This window comes from Scleropages formosus, chromosome 2, assembly GCF_900964775.1.
Source record: "Scleropages formosus chromosome 2, fSclFor1.1, whole genome shotgun sequence".
NCBI lineage: Eukaryota > Metazoa > Chordata > Actinopteri > Osteoglossiformes > Osteoglossidae > Scleropages > Scleropages formosus.
This window is the reverse complement of record NC_041807.1, coordinates 33,049,243-33,071,094: the sequence shown is the minus strand read 5'-3', so window position 1 is coordinate 33,071,094 and position 21,852 is coordinate 33,049,243. Positions and strand designations below refer to the sequence as shown.

At 40.7% G+C, this 21,852-nt stretch overlaps 1 protein-coding gene and 1 long non-coding RNA gene across 5 annotated transcripts in view; one reads left to right on the top strand and one right to left on the bottom strand.

Annotated features, from left to right (window-relative positions):
- Positions 1 to 3,457: 3,457 nt before the first annotated feature.
- On the top strand, positions 3,458 to 20,776 carry LOC108925632 (uncharacterized). Its single transcript, XR_001965419.2, has 3 exons — positions 3,458 to 3,525; positions 19,901 to 20,181; positions 20,331 to 20,776. It is a non-coding gene; the product is annotated as an uncharacterized LOC108925632 (long non-coding RNA).
- Positions 9,958 to 21,852, bottom strand: part of mtcl2 (microtubule crosslinking factor 2) — a 37,904-nt gene continuing 26,009 nt past the window's right edge. For 2 of the 4 annotated variants that reach the window (XM_018737741.2, XM_018737744.2), the window contains exons 7-13: positions 20,395 to 20,532; positions 19,871 to 20,101; positions 19,433 to 19,576; positions 18,571 to 18,738; positions 16,410 to 16,667; positions 13,455 to 14,936; positions 9,958 to 13,308 (exon numbers count right to left, since the gene is read on the bottom strand). In XM_018737741.2, the coding sequence (XP_018593257.2) occupies positions 13,162 to 13,308; positions 13,455 to 14,936; positions 16,410 to 16,667; positions 18,571 to 18,738; positions 19,433 to 19,576; positions 19,871 to 20,101; positions 20,395 to 20,532 (2,568 nt within the window). In that variant the 3' untranslated portion in view covers positions 9,958 to 13,161. The remainder of the gene's footprint in view (positions 13,309 to 13,454; positions 14,937 to 16,409; positions 16,668 to 18,570; positions 18,739 to 19,432; positions 19,577 to 19,870; positions 20,102 to 20,394; positions 20,533 to 21,852) is intronic. The other 2 variants (XM_018737742.2, XM_018737745.2) reach the window with 2 other exon arrangements.

Sequence of the window (21,852 nt, the reverse complement as noted above, 5' to 3'; positions counted from 1 at the left end):
AACACAATGTGCCATTGCGCAAACATGAATTATTGCTTCCTACATGAATTTCGTGAGCACACTGCGCTTAGTCCTGTTTCCAGGGCTTTGGGGGCTGTGTGTCAGCTGCAACTCAGGTGATGCTATTCCAGCAAATCTCTTTTGTATTTAATGAGATGTGGATACGCTGTGTGTGAATATATTTGTTTCAGAGCAGACATTCCGAAGAACACAGCACTACATGTCTCGTCCAGTATTTGCTGAAAGGCTTCTCTGTGCGCTAAAACTCTTGGATGCCCTGTCTGTGTGTTACTGTGCAGGGAATGCCTAAACAGAGTGTGTGTTTACATTTCCCAGTGCTGACGTTTGACAAAGGACCTCTTCTGATCTATTTCCTTTTGGCAGCAGGTGTTGTTTAAATTTGTACCCTCCCTTTTGTTTATTCAGAATTAACACTGTCACATTACTCATCAGTTCTTATTTACAGCACACACCGGTTTACCTTACCTTATTTGAGCACAGGACTGATTCAAAGGTGGAGAATTTTAAAATTTCATAAAATGTTTTGCCACATTTATTTCTCTATCTGATGTTTTTCTCTAAAGCAGCTGACAAGCTACTGAGATTTTTTTACCCATTTATACAGTGGGTTATGTTTTCCTGGTCCAGTTTTTATTTAGAGATTATTGGCAGGATGGTGACCCAGTGTAAGCAGTGTATTTAGCAGTGCAAGTCACCTTGGTGAATAAAATGTGCGGGCTGATAACACTACACGGTGTTCATTTAAAGTTGTTTTGGAGAAAAGCATCTTCTAAATGTAGTGTAAATTTAATCCACTGTCTGGTTTGTGCTACTTTGTGCTATATTCACAAATGTTTTTTTTTAAAATACCAATTCATATTTGTTTGATATGAAACGAGGCAGTGCAAAACTTTCATGAAAATGAAGGCTATGTGCGGAAAAGTGTATACAAAACCATGCAACTCTTGTATATTTCTAAATGTGTATGAATGTGGTAGCTTAGTGGTTAAGGACATAAAGTTAAATTTGACCAGTAAAAAACAGCTATTTAAATATATAAATGTTTCTGTGAATATAGAATTGGCTTAAATATAACTGTCGTCAAAGGAAAAAATAATACAAACATCTGTTTATGTGTATGTGCTTGTACATTTATTCTTCTCTGTGTCCATGTTTATATTTCTTGTAGGTGTGTTTATGTCTCTGTGAAAAGGACACGTGATTTTCACTTGGAGGGTTGCCACTGCTGTTGCAGAACCAGAAAAATTAAAGGTTGTCAGAAATTTTTCCTGGCAGTTTCCCTCTGAATTATATTTGAGTGTATCTATAGTAAAAAAAAATGCTTATGCTGTTTTTTTTTTCCCCTTGAATGTGAGCGTGTCCAGTGCGTGTGTCCAGTTCTGATTGCTCAGGGTTCTGTTCTGACTACACCAGCATTTTCTGCAATCCTGAGTCCCAGTAAATCTTCAAGAGAAGGAGGAAAAATGTAAGAGTAAAAATTCAGCTGTGCTGCTCTTTGTTAGGCGGAGGGGGAAAACAATGAAACTCGAGCCCGGCCTTGTGCGCAATACACACAGAGTCAAATTGCCTGGCATTTATATATGAGGTCATTAATTAAATTGTCACCAAGCTTCTGATCCATTTAGATAAATATCTCAGAGCAGCTCTGTTTGTGTGCATAAGAAATGGGTCTTCATATCATTTTTGATTACATTTACTTTTATTCATTTAGCAGACGCTTTTCTCCAGAGCCACGTACATCTCAGAGAAAAATACAATTAGTGCATTACATCAACAGAAGGAGAGACTTGGATGCAGACACATGATTCTAAAGTGATTATGATCTTAATGTGTGAGGTGGACTTTTGTTCTTATTCATGGATAAGGTCTACGAGTTCTTGAGCCTGGATGGACCTTGCTGGTAATTGATATACAAGCGTGTAGTATTTCTAACCACTGCTTATTCCACTGTTTTTCGCTAATGGTTCTACTTTTTGCTTCCATCGCAGTGTTTTTGTATTGTATTGCCTTTGTTTTTAACTCAACTCTTTGCAGCTTCGCACTATCTAGATCTAGATATGCACCATGTAAACTTTGGCATTAAACTCCATTTTCATGTATTTTAGTCTACGATCTGTTTTTCTTCTTTGTATTTTGCCATACTATATATTCTATATTTGTGTGTTGAGTCAGAATTGGTTTTCTTTTGTAAGACAAAAGAGAATTTACCCCGTTGTTTTCCTTTAAAGTAAACACGTATGCAAAGGAGACTGTAAAGGTAGATTTATCTGCATATGATGAAAAGAGACTCATTAGGACGTGTTCTTGAGTGTGCCACTTTTAACAATGACCTAGATTCCCTGGCAATCGAATTACGCTGGAGCCAGATGACATTTTTTCTACGCAGACTTTGAGGTGGGACAAGACATCTGCTGCACGTGGACCTGTGGGGAAATATTATAATTCTGGGCACTGCGGGGCCGATTTTGCTCACAGTCAGAATCAGAATCAGAATCAGAACAAGCTTTATTGCCAAGTATGTTTGCACATACAAGGAATTTGTCTTGGTGACAGGAACTACCACAGCACAGACAGAATGACAGTGACAAGACAGGTGAGAAGATAGAGTATGTGAGCAAGGGATAAAAAATATTTAAAAATATAAAGTACCCAATATACAAAAATAGTCACTAGATACAAATGCAAGGAAGTGTGAGTAAGAGATATGTGATAAATAGTTACAAATATAAATATAAATAGCATTATGTATTGCACGGTTTACTCTCTAGGGGAGAGATTTAGGTGTTCATGAGGTAGATGGCCTGAGGAAAGAAACTTTTCCTATGCCTGGCTGTCCTGGTGCTCAGTGCTGCGTGATGCTGTGAGAAAGTAGGCTATTTGCAGGAGTAACCCTTCTTTCACGTGAGTGGAATTAACGTTCGCACTTAAGTTGATAACTTGACTACCATGGTGTATGGGAAATACTTGTTAGCCCTACGGTTCGCCTCTGCAGTCATCGCCCGCGCTTTGCGTCGCCACGGCGGAAACACGTAGCGATGTTCTACTTTTCCCGCCACTGGGACCGACAAACCAATCAAATCTCAGCTCCCTTAACGAGCCACTCTGATAACGGTTGTAGGCAGGCAAAAAATTAGAATAACCGTATAACTCGATAAATTACCCTCGTCGGTTGAACTTTAAACATTGCTTCATCATACGATTCTTGACATGTCTGCACACACTGTAATGCTAAGAATTATATATTCTGTTGCATAAATCACATAACCTGCGACAAAACTATTGGCTGTTTTTCCGGCAGTAAAGTCTCTCATTGGTTCTATTTCTCAAGACGACAAAGAGTGGTGCCCTTTTCCCCGCTGAATGTTATTGGGTCTTGTTTTTTGGCGCGAGAAAACTATTGATACTCGCGTTTGCTGATTGGCTATGGTTTGGAAGGCGCAAAGTTGTTCGCCACTCGTCGGTTATCGTTTAGCGTCCAACGAACGAATGGAAAAATCGACGAAGGTAGGGTTAAAATCTAGGAGAGTACTAGTAGACCTTCGAAAAAAAAAAAAAAAAAAAAAAAAAAAAAAATCACACTGCGCTGTGCTAATAAGGCCTTGGCCTTTCTTTCTTTGTGTCACAAGCAGTGTGAACACGCGTTGAATGCTGTTTGGTCCGTGTTCTGTGTTGTGAGGTGGTGACGCCGGCAGTTGAGTTTGGTGTTCTGTGACTGGATCTTACGCTACGGGCAGTGAATGTGAATATTTATGCTTCCTCGCTTGCATTATGATGTTGATGGAAAGACTAGCGATTTTTTTCTCCCCAACCTATTATGGTCACTGCATTTACTGCGCAGTGAAGCTGACTGAATCATCATGTACAGACATGTTAACCTCACTTGGCACTACTAGACGTGCTCCCAGCTACTCTGTACTGAAACTGAATTTGAGATGTGTGGGCGACAAATTAAATGTTTCTGTAATTTTAAAACATTATTATTATGCTGTTACGTTGACACTACAAGATTGGTTGCTTTTTAAATTGATATAATTCGGTAGAAAAATCGATATTTATATTAAGCTAATGTAGGACTGGCTTTATAGTTTAGTTATAAAGTTTATATTTATTTATATATATATTTATAAAGTTTATAAACATCTGCAAGATTTTCAAAGGCACATATGATATGACATGACATTTTTAGACTTCTGAAAAGCCTTATGAATAGCTGGTCTAACTGCAGTTCTATAAACACTTTTTAAATCGCAGAGGTGACGTCACCCAACTTGTCGTGATCATCTTGCTATTTCCTGTCAGACTCAGTTCTGCTTAAAATGCTGTTAACCAGACAGTTAAACTTTGCTTTGACAGTTGTGTGTCTGTATCTAATGCTTCTCATTTATTTTGAAAGGCACTTTTGTTTACTCTGAGTTGTATGGTGCTGTGATACTTGTGATAGCTGCATAACCTTACGTGCAACCTTCAAAGAAAGTACAGTAAAATGACATGTAAGACTATTGAAATTTAAAACAATGTAAAATGTGGTTCCCCGTGACCCCGTATCGTATGGGACAAGCGGTTCTGAAAATGTGTGTGTGTGTGTAAAATGTGTCTATTCATTTTAATTGACATGTATATGAAATAGGAAACCAAAAGCATTCCATAATCCTGTGTATCAGTTAAGGTCGTTCAACCCCATTTCACTTCTGGCCTTGTGTGGCTAAAAGTGTAAATAAAATAGTCATTATTAATGTGAACTTAGATAGCTACCCGTTTGTTTCACTGAAATAATTTCTTTACAAGTTAAGCGGTGCTACATTTTTGTTTAAAGCAATACTGATGTGGTAGGTGCAGAATTGCAGGAGAAGGGACAGTGATGTCACTTGTCAAAAAATGTTTGAAGGGGTTCAGTTCTCTGCTGATTTTCACAATGAATGCGTAACTGACCTTCTTTTGCTAGTGTATCTGTCTTGGAATAGCAAACAGTTTGGTAAAACTGAATGTTCAGATCTCATTTTCATTAATCATTTTTTGAATGTCGTGGCGGCTCCTGGGTGGTGCAAGATAATGTGGGTTTGACCCCAGTTCAGTCTTTGTAGCGTTTGCGTGTTCTCCCCGTCTCTTTGTGGATTGTCTCCAGATGGTCCAGTTTCCTCCCGCTGTCCGAAACATGCAGTTCAGGTAAAGTGGTGTCTGTACAAGATCAAAGTCATAAGATACTTTCGTGGGTACATGCATAAGTCCCGTTCCAGCATGCCAACAGAACCAGGTTAAAATTCTCTTTCTCTACATGAAGAAATTCGTCCAACTGTGCAGTTCTGCTAAGGGAAGGACATTTCTCTTTTACAGTTTCGGTTCCAATTTGCATTGCAGTTTTGATGTATTTCAAGTATGACATGGATAAAGAAACCTCAGTTTATTGTCCTCTGTAGCAAAGTAAACACACCTAATTTTCTCAGTTTTTTTGCTGACTTTGTGTACTCACCAAACATTTGTTCTGAAAATGGTTTAATGTGCTTAGAATAAACACTGAAAGTCAGTGGCTTTTATATTAAAAGTATACGTGTAGCTAGCAGGCTCCTTTCAGTGTTTGTTTAGTTAAATCTTGGCCTTGTTAACGTCTTCCACATGGTTAGCTTAACATTTTCCCAGAACTCTCGGCTCCTTAATATGGTTTACATAAAGCTATTATTGAATAATGTATTTAGAAAAATTGTGCTTTGGGGTGCAAAAATGCTGGGACAGTTGTTTCCTATTTGTTTACAAGCTTCAGTGCTCTGACAGGTGCTTTTATTTTTATTTTTTTTCTCATTTTTTAAAAAAAATAAAATACGGGGGGTGTGGTGGTGCAGCGGGTTTGGCCTGTGCCTGCTCTCTGGCGGGTTTGGGGTTCGAGTCCTGCTTGGGGTGCCTTGTGACGGACTGGCGTCCCGTCCTGGTTGTGTCCCCTCCAGCCTTGTGCCCTGTGTTGCCGGGTTAGGCTCCAGCTCGCCGCAACCCCGATTGGTACAAGCGGTTTCAGACTGTGTGTGTGTGTGTAAGTGTGTGTAAAAAATAAAATTGTATTATATGTTAAGTTAGAACAAGTCTACTTCACAGTAGCTAATGGTAGTTAAATGTTTCAAGCATATGTTCAGCAATAGGGAAGCAATTTCATAATTTCATGGAAGTAATAGTAGGGCAGACTTATTCTTACAGTGGTGAACCTATGTTTTGTATTCTGATTTTTTGAAGCAGGTTTGAAGCAGTCTCCCTCTCTCCATGTCAGCCTGCAGACCACCAAGATATTTTTTTACTTAACAATTAGATTTTAAATGGTTTCCCATTGCCAAACCTGTCGATAATGCATGCAGAGAAATGAACTCTGGGGAAATATTAATACCACGATTTAATTTTAGATTTTTAAAAAATTCTTTTGTAAATGTTAAGAGCTCATGTTGACACAGCCCTGTTGTGTGATTTGATATCCATGGGAAAGACCTAACCTTTCTTGTTTTGATTGCTGGAGTTGAAAAGATGATATCAAGCAGTCTCCCCTGGATTATAGAGTGGAGCTTGATTATAGCAATGAGCTCAGTTTCACTTTCATTCAGAGTCCCATTGCCAACATCCTGTGTTTGTGTGAAATCCGGCTCCTGCCCTTCAGATGTCTGGCTGATTCAGTCTCTTGGTAATTGGGTTGAGTTGGCTCAACTGTGGCAAAAACAAGTGTCTGAACATGGCTCCCGAAAATCTGCACCAGTAAGGGGGGAAAAAAACTTTTCTTTAAAGGGCTGTTTAGTTTCTCTCAAGTTATAGCAGGACACACTGTAGCGTGTAGCACTTTTGTATATACATTTGATAATACTCTGTGTATTTTGGTGCGAAGCTTGTGAACTTGATGGAACTTTGCCTCACGGCATTGTAACACCACCCTCAGCATCTGTGTAACTGATTTCTCTGTGTTGCAGAAAGTGTGTGTTAAAGCGAGGAAAAACTGGCCTCTCTGTTTTTTTTTCCCCCTAGATGGCTGAAATACACCGAATTTGGGAGGATGTCCTCCCAGCTCACTTAGACAGTGCTGTCTCCTTTCATCAGCCTTTGCTAGGCTGAACACACTTCCAGCACGTGAGACATGATGCTTGAGTTAAACATTCACGGACTGAGTGTAAAGTGTTTTATGTAGGTCAGCTAGAATTCACAAAAGTGGACAAGACGAGTTCTTACATTAACTGTACAAATATCTTGTTTTGTTGCTGCTATGTTCCAAAAAATGAAGCAATAACAATGCAACACAGGTGGTGATGGTTAAAACACTGTCAATTATGGTTGTGTATTTACTAAACTCATTTACTATACTACATGGTAAAGTTGTTTTTTTTTTTTTTTTGTCGTTTATAACGTAAAACAGTCACACATATTTCAAGCTTATGTGTGTTCTTTTGATGGGGATATACATATATATTAGTTATTTACTGCAGTATCTAATTTGATAATAGTGCTAGCAGACTGCAGGATGTAACCTACTTTGCTGTTGTTCCTGGATGCAGTGGCTTGATGATTAAAAGCATGAAACAAACTTTTGCCCAAGACACTTTATCACCTGAAAATATGGAATCAAAATTGCAGTTTCATGAAGTGCAGACCATAGAAACAGGTTTTATGAGCAGTGAATAGAAATGAAAAGAACATATTTTGTTAGTGAATCCCAGAGTTGTTAATGTATATTGTTTTGCTTGTGATGTGTTGAGGTGGTATGTGAAGTGCAAAGCTGTGTGCTTCCAAGGCACTGGTTCGTGAAAGGAATCACATTATCTTACCATCACAAAGCAGGAGAAAGCAGTTTCCCTTGTGTTCAGAGCAGAAGCTGTTGCATCTTCCAGGAATGCCCCTCTGGGGGATCTGTGCATCCACAGCAGCCTTACATATAAGATTAGCTTTACCTGGAGTCTGTGAGCTTCAGGTGCTGAATGGATGTTCTTTAATTTGCTGGCATACAGCTTCAAAATGATGAACAGACTTTGCAATGAATGGTATGCTGTGTGCTTTGGTGTGTTTTGCTGAAGCAGAGCAGGACCTCAACTGGTAACATTCATTCTGTATGTTCATTTCTTTAACCAGCATATGACCAACTGTCTTTTATACAATTTATATATACTGTATCAGTATAATAATAGGTACATAGTGTATATTCATGGTAATTATTGTGATCAACACGTCGCCTTCTTAAGGATAATAATAAAGGCCATTATGTATTTCAATGGAACCCAAAACTACTGTTAAAATACTAAATCTGTATATTAAAACAGATTTTTATACCATTCATTACTGTGCTATAAAATGTATGAGGTCATTTTAGATTATCTGTACTTTTTATTTAGTAAGTAAAACCAAGTACATACTATGCTTCATGTCGTGAGCTGTTTTGTAAAATTCTCTCAGTCCAGTAGTAGCAGTATTTTGGTGCACAGTAATGCACTAACCAGCTCAGACATGTTGGTCTGTTCCGTTGAGAATAACGTTTAGTCTCTTTTTTTCCCCGAGCACAGCATTTTTTAACTTTGCCAAACTTTTTGAAAGTTGCAGTGATGATGTAATTTCCTGTCTGGCTGATACTCAACCAAAATGCAGTTGTGTTGTTTAAAAAAAAAAAAAAAAAAAAGTCAAGTGAGAGTCCCAGATGTTTGAGAAATGTGAATCCCCTTCCCCCATCCCAGCCCAGTAAACTTCAGTTACATTCCGTTGACATAACCAGGCAGTGTGACCTGGTTTTGAAAACAGGCTAAACTTCCCGGTTTCCCCCGAACAGAAATCGTAATACACAAAGAGATCCATCATAGAACAAAAAGACATAGGAGATTTTGAATAAGATGAAAAGATACAAATCACTGATAACTTTTCCATGTCCCCTATCCCAATACATTGCCCAGTGTTTCATCATGTCACCTTGCAACTGGGGATAGAGTTCATAAAAAGTGACAGCTAAGTCAATGAGAGAGGAAGGAGGCTAAAGGAAGGAGAAGGAGAAGGGGAAGCATCAATTCTCTATTTAAAAAATCCCACGGTCAGTGCATAAGTACTGTACATTGCAACATTTTAAATGCATTGAAGTTCTTTCCTGTACATGAAATAGCACAGTGATGTCTCTCTCACACACACACACACACACACACACACACACACACACACACACACACACACACACACACAGAGTCTGAACCGCTTGTCCTATACGGGGTCGCGGGGAGCCGGAGCCTAACCCAGCAACACAGGGCGTAAGGCCGGAGGGGGAGGGGACACACCCAGGACAGGATGCCAGTCCATTGCAAGGCACCCCAAGCAGGACTCAAACCCCAGACCCACCAGAGAGCACGATCCGGTCCAACTCACTGCGCCACTGCACCCCCCCACAATGATGTCAGCAAAGTTAAATTGTTATGTCTTTAAAAAAAGTCCTTTCAACATTTTTAAAGAATTACAGCTGAATGTACAATGACGTTTCACTTAGGCTGTTGATCTGAAGAAAAAAAAATACTGTTTTCACCTGTTTTCTCAAGCTAAAAGGGAAAATATGGTTATGTATTTTCTAACTGATTCAGAATACAGATGCCCAAAGGTGTTCTGCATAACTTGATCAAGATCACAGTGGTCTGGAGCCAATCCTGGATTCCAACAGCACAAGCTTCAGTGGTCCAACCCGGACAGGACACCAGTCCATCACAGGGTAGTCATATACACATGCGCCAGCTCACTCACCCATTCACACTTCAGGGGGAATTTGGAGTGGCCAGTTCATCTGAACTGCAAGTCTGCCCACACAGACTGAACTCAGTTCGAACCTAAACCCAAAGAGCCCAGAGCCCATGGTGGCCCAGCCCAGGCAGTGTTACCCACTGGGCCACCATGCCATTGAATTAGCTGTATTAAATCTTAAATTTTTCAGATTCCATTTTACACAGAAAAAAACCACACCACCTGTTTTCAACAAACATTTATTTGTGAACCATGACAAACAATAAGCAATGATATTTGAACTTTCACGTTCAGAAAGACCTTTTCCCTAACACATAATCCAAAAAGAAATTCTAGTACATTTTTTCTTGTTCTTTTTCAAATCGATATTTACAGAAATGGTTGCATCTAACGATAAAGGGAAAGAGTCATTTACTTCCTCAACAGTGAACAAGGCTCAAACTCATTAGACATTCATCTTTTTACTATGCAAGGATAGAAAGAGTATAAATAATGTGTTTTTTACGTTTCAAATTACAATGTAATGAAGGGTACATTTTTCTTTTGTAGCATCAGTGTATTAAAAATGGGAAACAAATGTACAGGCAGTTGTGCGGTAATTTAGCAAATAGTACAAAGTTTTATCTAAGAATAATGCATTTCCATATTGCTACACACTGATGTTTTTGTGGACATCTAAACTATTTAGGGCCACAGAGAGCACTTAAATCAACATGGGAGCAATGTGGAATTTGTAAGGTCTTGTGGAGACTGGCTAATACCTTGCCATGGTCACATTGTTTCTTTCTGTGTAAACATTTTATGCTGCCCAATTCCAGTAAGCTTTGTTTTGGCCAGGTTGTACGGAGCATTGGTTTCCTGAATGTGAGCTAAGTGGGGAATGCTGTAGAGTGGTGTTGGAGCTGTTACCTTAACAAAGCAGAGAAATCCTAAATCTGGCTAAAAGGCAACTCCTCTGATGGAATGGCCTTTGTACAAATCAATGTCTAGCTATGAAAAAAGACATATATAATCCTCAAATGTACTGACAGCTCATTAAAGCTGTTGTATAATAATACTAATATTAAAACTAAAGTATTTACAGTAAGACTTTATTCATTATTCATTTCCCCAAATCAAAGAAAATATTGTATGAAGGGAATATTCATTCAGAAGGTATTAGTTTTGGAAAGTATTTGGATTTGAAATTAGCATTTTGTGTTGCTTTTACTTTGTTGCTTTCATGGTGCCCCTGAATTCAGAGAGGAGGAGGAAGTCTACGAATCAACTGTAATACACTAGAGTGTCTGTCGTCTTTAATCTGGTCAGATTCAGGTCCATCTGTAGTTAGGCTCAATTCTGTCTCGGCTCAGATTGTTTTATCTGTGGTCAGGTTCGGGCTTCTGGTTCGGACAGTAATTAAAAACAACTTTACTACCAAAACAAGTCTCTATAAAAGGCACTGGCATCACCCCCAGGTTTTACCTTTTGTTTTCTCTAACTAATGGAGACAGATGTGGCAATCCCCGTGGTTGCCTGTATTTAGCAAGGTATAGGAGTAAAGAGGTAGCCATTAGGGAGACAGCAGCTTTAAAGGCAGGAAAGAAGTACAATTAGACTATGTTTAAATATATGTCTGCTCTCAGTGTAATCTTTAAATCTGACCACAGCCTTACCAAAAGGGAATCAGTCTATCTAATGCCCTACTTAAAGATATGAGTCATTTTCTCCTATTAAACCCAAAACAACATATGCATTTCAGATGTTGGAAAAACTGTAAAAGGACATTCAGTGAACAATATGTGATTTGAAGAGTACAATGCTGCAGAAGAGGGAAATTCACAGGCAGCAGTGAAACCTGATGCTGTGGCAGAGACAAAATTATTTTGTTTAAGGCATCGGCCACGACATGTTGAAATCCATAGCATTTATGTAGAGCTGCATGCCAAACATTGACAGCTTAAAGACTTTAAAAAAGTAATTACATTTTATAAATGCACTTAATTTGTAATGAAAACCTGTAATGTTTTGTCCAGCACCATTGAGACTGAAGATACAGATACAAATGTCTTTGAAAAATAATTTAAATAAAAAATAAATCCCTTGTTATCAAAAGAACATAAATATTTGCATTTAAATTTTAAGTACTCTCAAAATGAAAAAGAAATTGCAGACAGAGTATGTTATGATAAAGAATATTATAAAATCATAATGCTTAATAGTGTTACCCTTTTCATTGAGCCTTTATTTTAGACTGATCTACAAAGTAACTGGACACCCTTTCAGTTTCCGTCTTTGCTCAGGATGTTATATGTCCATATGATTTTGCTTCCTAGCCTATTATTAAGATATGGAATACATATGATGTATTACGAAAACGTGGGATAGTGTTAAAATTTTAAATGCTGTGGTATCTAAAATGTGGCTAGTGATTTGGATCAGTCCAAAAGTAACGAAACAGTGGTCATGAAACTTGTGTTATTGTGTTATTGTGTTATTTGGTTGGCTCTTTCATTGAAAGTGATTCATATATCCTTGCCAGGAGTAATGTTTACACCTGGATTTTACTACTGCAGCTGTGCATAGCCTGACACCTACATTTCTAGGAAAGTAACTGAAATCCTGTGTACAGTGTCCTAACCACTACAGCAACACATATTTCTTTTTGCATGCGAAAACTCAAGACCCCTCTTTCAAGTACAATGTCTACAGTGTAACCTCGTATCTGAGTCCAGCCATTCTGCTAATATCTGGTCATGGACAGTATGCTAAATACTTCATAGAAGTATGTTTTTTTGTAAGAATTCTATCTTAACAAATGGTTTATATGGCAGTGGGTGTTAGAGAGGCCAGGGGCAGTCTGAGCCAGGTGGTGGATGTGTGGTCCTTGGAATTTTTCACTCCTGTCTATCACCTTAGAGTTGAATGGGGCTGAATAGGACTGGAATAAGCCCTCCCTAACAGGCACATGTGAGGGGCTCTCGAGAAGTTCCTTCTTACTTGCAAACAGAGATAATCACGCAATGGTAGATTTATCCAGAATTTGCTAACATCTAAAAAGAGGAAGAGCCACCTTCTGTTGCGTTGACACATATTTCTGTTTCTGATGGACTGGTTTGGGGTAATGGAGTGCTATAGAACAGGATGGCCACTGATCACCCCCCCGTCCCGTGCAAATGAGTTTAATGTTACAATGGACTAAATACTGTAACTCCTGTTCCCTGTAATTTTTGATCAGGTTTTGTTACTCTCTGCTGGTAGTCCATGGTGGTCCTGGTGAAGTTTGAGAGGATGTGCTCCTCTTCCTTGGCATTAAAATCTGCTCTTTGACTCTGTTCCACACCACGTTACCCTCAAAAGGGGTTCTGAAGACTAACTCGGTAATCCAACAGAGCTTTGCAGTTCCATTTGTGTATATGGCAGTGTGATTGGCTGCATTTCCACTTTTCACTCCTGCGTGGGGTCTCCTTTCTCATCTGTGGAATCCATTGACCTCAGCTTGCAGTGGATGTGTGAGTGGCGTATTGCAGAGCGAGAGGGTCGTGCAAAGCAGGAGGTTAGAGACTGGGAGGTGCAGTCACAGGCTCCGTCCTGCTGGGGACAAACACAACATTTTAAACATCCTTGAACATGTTTTACAAAAGTTTAAGATTTTTAGTTTGAAGTAAACTTACATATGACAAAATTTTAGCAAACTGAGGTTTTAGGGAGGGTACAAAGGATGACATATGGTGACTCACCTCCAGTGCACTGGAACTCATGCTCATTTCTTTTGCGCTGAGCTCCTTGCTGCTTTGGCCCTGTTCGTCTCTCTGGCTTTGCTTCATGAATCTCTTGTTGACAATCTTGGTCACACTGTCATTTCCAGCCAAAGCAGCAGTGGCAGGACACTCGGGTTTTGCTTCATCAGTTGTGCTGCTGTCCTTATGTTGCCGATCTACGCTGGGAGGCATGGGGGTTTGTGCCCGGCCACACACATTACGAAAGAACTCTTGGACAATGCCATATCTATGGATTCCTGCCTCGCCACTGGGTTTACCAGCAGCCTTGATGCCAGGAGTGTTGCCAACATCGACTTTCCACAGAGACTCCACACTGTTTGAGTGCTCCACTACACTGAAGAGGCTTGAGAGGCCATCATTAAGGCCACTAAGCACTGGGCTGTCACGGGTGGTGGTGGAGCGAGCCCAAGCAGAGCCATTTTGTCCACGATGGTGGAGGTTCCAAAGGCTTCGTTCCTTGGAGCTATCCAGTTTAGACGAAGAGGCAGACACCCTGCGCTGGAGTTTTGGAGAGCCATACTTTGGTGAGCAGCAAGGCCTCTCAATACGACTATGCACTTTCTCCAGGGAGGTGGAGATCTGTCGGGAACGAGATGATGCCAGTGAAGACACGCGGGGTGACCAGCTCTTGGACTGAAGACTGCTCCCCCGAGGACCCTCGGTTTGGAGTCCTATGCTGACAAACTGTGCTGTTTGGGTCCCTGCACTGGCCATGCCCACTGTCTGGCTAGCTGTGTCCTTGAACTTCCTCTCTAGGGAGCTTGACCGAATGGCCTGGCGCACGCAGTTGGTCATCTCCTTCATGTCATCACTCAGGTTGCCTGAGATCTCGAGATCATGGAAAGGTGACGGAATACCTGCTGAGGGGACAGCAGCAGATCCATTCTCCAGCAGCTCCCTCTGCTGTTTGGAGATCTTGCACAGCCACCTATCATAGGTGCTAGAAGAGGGTTCCTCTATATCCTCAGATTCTTGAGGCCCATTGCCGTTGAATGAGATCGTTGGTTCAGCCTGTTGGGATTCCTTGGCCATCTGCCTCTCCATGCGGCGCACCACAGGTGGGCTGTAATAAATACGGATCCCAGTCTTGTCGGGGGCTGTGTAGCTCCTCTGGATACACTCATGGTTTAAGTCCAAGCCAGGGAAACTGCTGGCCATGGTTGGGCAATCCCAGGTCTTGAAAGGATCACCTTTTTCCAGAAGTGCTGTCTCATTAGTTAAGTACTTCCAGTTCTTCTTGTTGAGGTCACTCATGTCAGTTTGCATGAGGAAATTGGGGAAGCCACCTGGTTGTCCCTTTCTGCCCTTGCCATTGGTCCCATCTACTTCCCTTCTTGGGACAAATGGGAAGGTACCTAGAAGACTGTCCCTCTGTATGCTTGTTCTGTTTGCATCAGAGTCTGACAAATTTTCTGTTTCTGATATTCTGTCTTGCGGTAACTGCAAAAATAGATTAAATGGTAAGACTTTACTATAAATTTGGAATGAGGCATAATATTTCCATGATATAAAGCTTAATATATTTAAAATTTAACAATATAGAGATAATTTTCTTTCTATTATAACACATTATAATAGACATCATTCCATCTTCTTGCCTCCATGTAAGTTAAAACCACAATGAAGCAAAAATATATATGTATTTTCGTGGCTTGGTTCAAGTGCACACTCAGCTAGAGCTTGACTCAACACAATGGTGGCATTCAGACAGAGTAATGTCACATTTACTCAAGTCTGCAAAATGCTCTTCGCTTCGTGTTGTCTCCCTTGGTTTTTGTCATGGTGTTCTACAGTGGTTTCTGAAAAGTGTAGGAAAAAGTGGTGGGGGGGGATGTGGGAAGTGCCACAAGAACCCAGCTTTCCTGTTTTTCAGGAATGGGCCTCTGTTTGGAAAAGGTTCAACAGAAGCCAGAGAAGCAGTAAGGCCAGCCAAGTCAGACAAGGCTATTTGCGAGTACTGAGAGCTGATTGCACTTGATTAAAAAGAAAAGAACAGGAAGAGAGGAGTCTACGGTCTGAAATCAGACTAAGACCTCACTGACCTCTTTTAACTCCCACATATGAATAGACATCCACTCAGAGGTTTCAGAGCTGATGTAAATTGCTTATGGCTGTACGTGTGCAGGTACGCATGAAAAAGAATATTTTAAGACAGTCCTTTGGCTGACCTTTTAAATTACATGTGATTTTTCAAAAAATTAAAAACAGTTCTGGTATTTGTTAATTTAGGGGAGAAAATGTAAAACTGACCAAGAGGAACAACTTGAATTACTCTTAGACACAGAACATAACAACCTTCATCCCCCCTGACAAAGAAGACTCAGTACTTTTCAACTGACTCATGTTCAGTCTTCCTTAAAGCAGAATGGTTTAGTGGTTTGTTAGTTACACGTCATCCAAATATATATCCTGTCTGCTGGCCTTAAGACTGTTGTGCAACAACTTCCATTGAGATTAAGCTTGAAAATACTCGTCATTACCATAGTGGCTTCTCTAAAATTCCTATAGTAGGAGTCACCAATGCCTGTTGCTTTATAACGGCAACTGCTGGTGAAAGCAAATCACTATTTACAGCTTATAATAATACGCTGTGCCAGACCACAATATCTTGCCAGTAATAGCTGCCTTTTTAGTCTAAAATAAGAATCTCAACCCGAAATAAGGAAGAGTCAGCAAAGGAATGGAAAAGAAGGAAGAAGTAGAAAATGAGGAAGCAGAAAAAAGACCTGACTCAAAATGGCCGGCCCATAGTAACAATGGACACAAACCTTTCAACTTAAACATCATGGCCACAAGTGGAAGCCCATCACTGTGGGGGCAATCTATCAATGCAGTTGTCAAAGAGTCAACAGCATTTAACAGCAATACAGGACTTGCATGGAGTGAGAAAGGGGGTCTGAGATGACAGCTGACCTGGTTGCTCTTGCTCTGGGCATCACGCAGACGTTGTTCCCACTGAGTGTGCTCCTGGTTGAACCGCTCTAGCAGCTCCAGTTTCTCACGGCTCCAGTTGCGCTCGCTGATCTGCAGCTGCTTTGTGAGGTCCATGACGGCAGCATAGGAGTCGGCCAGGAGGTGCTGATGCTCCTCTCTCTCCCTCTTCAGTGCGGCTTTCAAGTCCGGCACCTCCTTTTCTGATGCTAAGCTTGCTTTTCCTCCCTTGCATTCCAACTAGAGAAGGAGCCATTATGAAAATGTATGTGAAATCACCAGTATCTGTCTTGAAATCAACGATCAGATGTTACACATATTTAAGGGTGTGGAGACCAGCGGGAATATAACATTGTAGAACCGATTATTTCTAGACAAGAAGAAATAATGAAATGTGATGCTATTAAAAGAATTCATATTTTCTGATGAATATTAAGTGAAAATTCTGCAAAAAAACTTTGTTTTGGTATAGGATGTTATTTGCTATTTAGTTTTTGTGATGTTTTTCAGGATATTCATGTTTTTCATCTTGATATACTAAAAGTGGTACATTACAAAACTTCCCAGCAGATGAACAAAAGTATCCTCATTACAGAATATACATTCTGATCTGAGCTTTTCTCAGAAACTCATTGAGAGAGGCACCAAATGGAAATCAACAACCAGTTGAGTAATGATCTTTCGTTTTTGGACCATAGGATATTAAATACAACTTGTAAAATTTCCATCCACCTTTAATAAACACAAATAATAGAGTACATTTCCCATCTCCACTGTAGTATGAGATCATCATTAATATATGCAAAGCAAGGGTTCAAATATGGTGATAGTCATGAGTCAACTGTCTCATTAAATGCACTGCTTCTTAGAAGACCATCAGTCATGTGTGAACACAGTGAGTGGCATTGGTCCTGTGTTCTTTAATGGAAAAATGCAGTGTTGAACTGGTCAATTAAGTTTTTCATTTTTAGCAGTCCATATGAGTGATGAAGCATTCATATGTGGATTATTTTCAGATTCATGAATAATACCTTATTCAGCATTTGTAGCCCTGTCGCGGGGGGAAGCACACAACAGATCTCATAGGTTTTCTCAGAACTGCTGTAGCATTTGTGACCTGCCCTTAGCTTGTTTCACTGTATCAAAACAATGGCAAGAGAGCATCTGACTGCAGCCGCCTCTTCATATCCTTTCTTCCATCCCCCTTTCCATTTACTTGGCACACATTAGTAGCCAGCCTCAGAGACAAAAACAAAGACTGAGGTGGGAGCCAAGATGGAAGAAGAAAAAAAAAAAGTAAAGAGCCCGAAATGCAGTCAAGTGTAGTGCCATAAATCTGGCTGCCGATTGCAGCAGGCTCCGGGTGGTGCAGCGTTCCCCGGTGGTTTAGCTCAGCTCGCTCCTAGAGCTGTCTGCCAGCTTCCATAAAACACAACCCTTCACTTGCTCAGGCAGGGCTTGGCTACTCTCCTTTAAGCAGGGTCTGGCTGTTCAGCCTGTCACCTAAGCCCTAATTAAAGTCATTACTGTTGCAGTTAAATAAGTGCCTTAGTGTGGGAGATATTATGCCAATCGTTCAATGTCAGGCCATTTTAGAAAATGATACATTGGAGGAAAATCTATAGAAAGCTTAATGACACAAAACGTATTATGATATATAGATGATACTGAAACTGATACTTAGTTTGAATATTTAAAACTTCCACAGTGTGTCATGAATTAGTGTGGAATTACTCAGGGATTGTCATTCAAGTTAAAGATGATTAAGCCCTACTGCCATATGTTTCTTAGTGGAAACACTGTGACTTCAGTATTGAAGGCTGTGAATATTTCCAAGTGACCTGTAGCCCTGCAAGGAATCTCCCACCTAACAAGTATCTGGTTTTGGAATGCCTGACTCTGTTTCTTTTCAAGAAAACCCCAGTGACCTTACTTGATCAGACAAAATCCAATGAACTGAAATACATGAACATGTACGTAGATTGCTTCTTTCTGAAAACTGGACAGTGGGATCTTTGGGTAGATGTGTTATAATAATAATGATGCACAGGAATTTGTTTTCTTCACAAAGGCACATTTTGCATTTCGCACAAATTTCAGGCAAGCGCCTCATGGCATACGTACAAAGAATGGGACAGCTAACCTGTGTGATGAGACTCTTGAGCTCCGTCCTCTCCACCTCCCAGGAGGCCTTTGCCCTGGCAAATTGCTGGGTGAGCTCCTGAGACCCCTGGCGCTCTTCACGCAGTTCTGTGCTCAGGTCCTGCAAAGCACCCTTCAGATCCGCAAGGGTGGTGCTCAGACCACTAGACTGTAAAAAACCATAGCTTTATTATTTATCACTCAACAAAGTGATTTTCAGAAGGTTAATTGACAGGTCTGAATATTTTATGCCATGAGACTTTTAAAATTATTCAGTATCCAGGGCAGTGTTGACGTGGTTTGGGGCCTGTCCTGAAGCATGGGTTGTGTGGCAGAGTATACCCTGGATTGGATGCCAGTCTTCTGCAGGACAATCACACACACTCATTCACTCATACATAAACACACAAAGGGTAATTTAGAGTCACCAGCTTACCTAGTTGTACACTTGCAAGTTCATCTGTTAGGTGAAGACCCAATCAAAATCATTAATAGTACCTCCTATTGCAAAGAAGTCACTGGACTAGCACAAAGCAAAATGCCGAATGCATCTAAAGGCAAGAAGTAATTTGCTTTAGCAATTACTCGTGGCCCAGGTATCCCCTATAAGGAGTGATAAACTACACAGACGTTGGGCACTGCTATGTCCCCATTAAAATTTACACTACACAGATAGATAGTTTATCTACATCACATATGACCTTGAAAATTTTCATAAACATATGATCCACCAACTTCCTTAATGCTGCTGCAAAACTCATTCATGCTTTATAAACAGTTTATTTACACTGGATCGTGATTCCAGAAAGCTTCTGATTGACATCACTAAGTGAATCACTGGTGTTCCCTGGATGCCTACATACCTGCTTAATGGACTTCTCCAGCTGGCACAAGTCCTTTGGCCCCGGGCTAGACTGCTCCTCAGCCGTGGTAGTCTTGTTATCTCCTTGGTGGGAAGCCAAACCCTCCTCCTCCAGCAGCAGGTACAGGTCCTTTACATTGTTCACCTGAAGGACACAGTTAATAGTCAGTACATGGGTTTTTTTAAACAAAAAAAAAAAACAAAATCCAGCAAAAACACGAACGAGCCTTTTAGATGGGTTACCACATAACAGCGGATTTCAGCCGCAAGCTCTAAGTTCTTTTTGTGTTTTCACAAGGCATTAACTTTGACCTACAAGAATTTCTATGTCTTTTCAACTGTGATTATCCAATCAAGAAGCTTGGTGTGGTGCAGCACACTTGGTGGTAAATTTCCAAGGGTGATGAATTCCATTGGTCATATGTTGCTCTGTATTCACCTCAAGGATATCCTTCCCTTCTCCCTCCAGCTTCTTGCCCAGACGCCACTGCTTGAGGAACCAGCGCAGCTTGAGGCTGATCAACAGCAGGCTCTGCTTCAGCTGTTGGGACTCCTGCACCATCAAGTTTTTCTCTTGGCTCCAAAACTTCTGTTGTAATCGCGTCTGCAGGCTCAGGCTCTGCAGCTGGAAGTCTCGCCGCAATAAGGCCTTCTGGTGCTCCTCCTGCAGCTGGGGGTGAAGAGAGAGAGAAGGTTCGTGGGAGTGATCCAGTCAGGAAAGCAGAAGATGATAGTGAACGAAGGAGTGAAGTAAGTGCTAGATTTCAATACAGGGGTTTGACGAGTCAGTGCAATAATAATGCAATAAGACAAAGGGGTAGAGAGTTCCTCTTAGGGGCATGATGATTATAATGTTAGTGGTGATGATGAGGTCTATAGTCCCTTTTTTTGTGCTGCAGGACCAATTTATCACAGGCTGTTGGGGCCGAAGGTCGCAGCTGTACAAACATACTAAGAGCGCACCTGTGCGAGTTTTTGGGAGTGGTTCTGGGTGTCCTCCCTGCGTGCCTGTCTCTCCTGGGACAGCTGCTCCTGGACTCCCCGAGCTGTCTCCCTGGCCTCAGACAGCAGGGCTTGCAGCTTGTCAACCTGCTCCTGCTGCTGCACACAAGGAGCGTGAGGGTGTCAGGCATAAAACAAATACCCCTTTTAAACCCGTTTCGTCTGGACTGCCCCAGTTGTTATTCTTCGCCTTTACTGGGCTTTGGAGATGTATCAGACTGAGAGTTTGCCCTCATGCTGAGCTTAAATCCCAGCTTAAATTCAGGTGCAGCACAACCAGGGAGTGCCTGCAAGACCTTAACTGGAAAAAGTCACATTCATGTGTGTGCTCAGTGATGTACACATTTCTAAAAATGTGAAATGTAACCGATGTAATTATAACGACACACCCTAATGAAACTCTTTACATTTCGACTCTGCTTCAGACTGTATATTTTCTAGTTTAGATGCTGTTTGCCAGGTGACTTTTGCTGTGCAGCATTTCATAATTTGAGCAGATACTAAAAGGATGGTCTACACATGAAGAGTCCCAGTTAGGATAAATGATCCCTGCAGAGTAATTATATTTTGGCAAGTAAGAAATGGGCTTGATGTTTTGAAAACATTCATGTGTCAGTTCATCAAGGTTTTTGTCGATGCTGGCTTGTTGAAAAGCTTCTCAATCAGCATGGGACACCGTCTCCTGGCACACATCCAGCTTGTGTGTGTGTCTTCCTGGGTTGAGCAGCATGTTTGATAACACACTAAATTAGAGTCATGAGGACTACTGTTGTCCAAAGGGCAACATGCATTACTGCCACACATTGGATTAATGACACCAGGATAAAGCTATTTTAGGATAATCTTCATTATTCAACCTCAAAGATAACCACGGTTCTGAAAGGCAAATCCCACCTTACATTTGTTGCGGTCTTAACTGCTAACCTAGCAACCTTGTGACTTGGTTTGACATGCTGAAGTTTCTATTAATTCTTTAAAGAATTGTGCAGTCTAAATTAAACTTATGAATTTTCTGAAATGCTCTAGCTGAAAAGGAATAACCCAAAAAGGAAAAAGCTCAGCTCTGAAAAATGCAAATGTGTTCATTTAAGGACCAGTCCTCCACAGACATGGTATCCGTACAGGAGACGATCTGGACTCCATACGCATTAAATCAAAAGTGCTTATAAAAGCTCTTGTGACTAGAAGTAATTCTTGTTTGATTTTCTGTTTTTAAAAACAGAACAATATCCTGCGGCAGGAGATTGTGCTATTGTTCTTCTTGCATCTGATCCTTATTACTTCAGCACACTTCCTATTAGAATTTGTGTTCCCATAGAGACACATTATTTAGAGGTTAAACAAACCAAGAGGTGGAAACTTCCTGTATTTTACGTAGTGATGCCAACACTTTTCGTCCGTGTGATGTGAGGAAGGGCC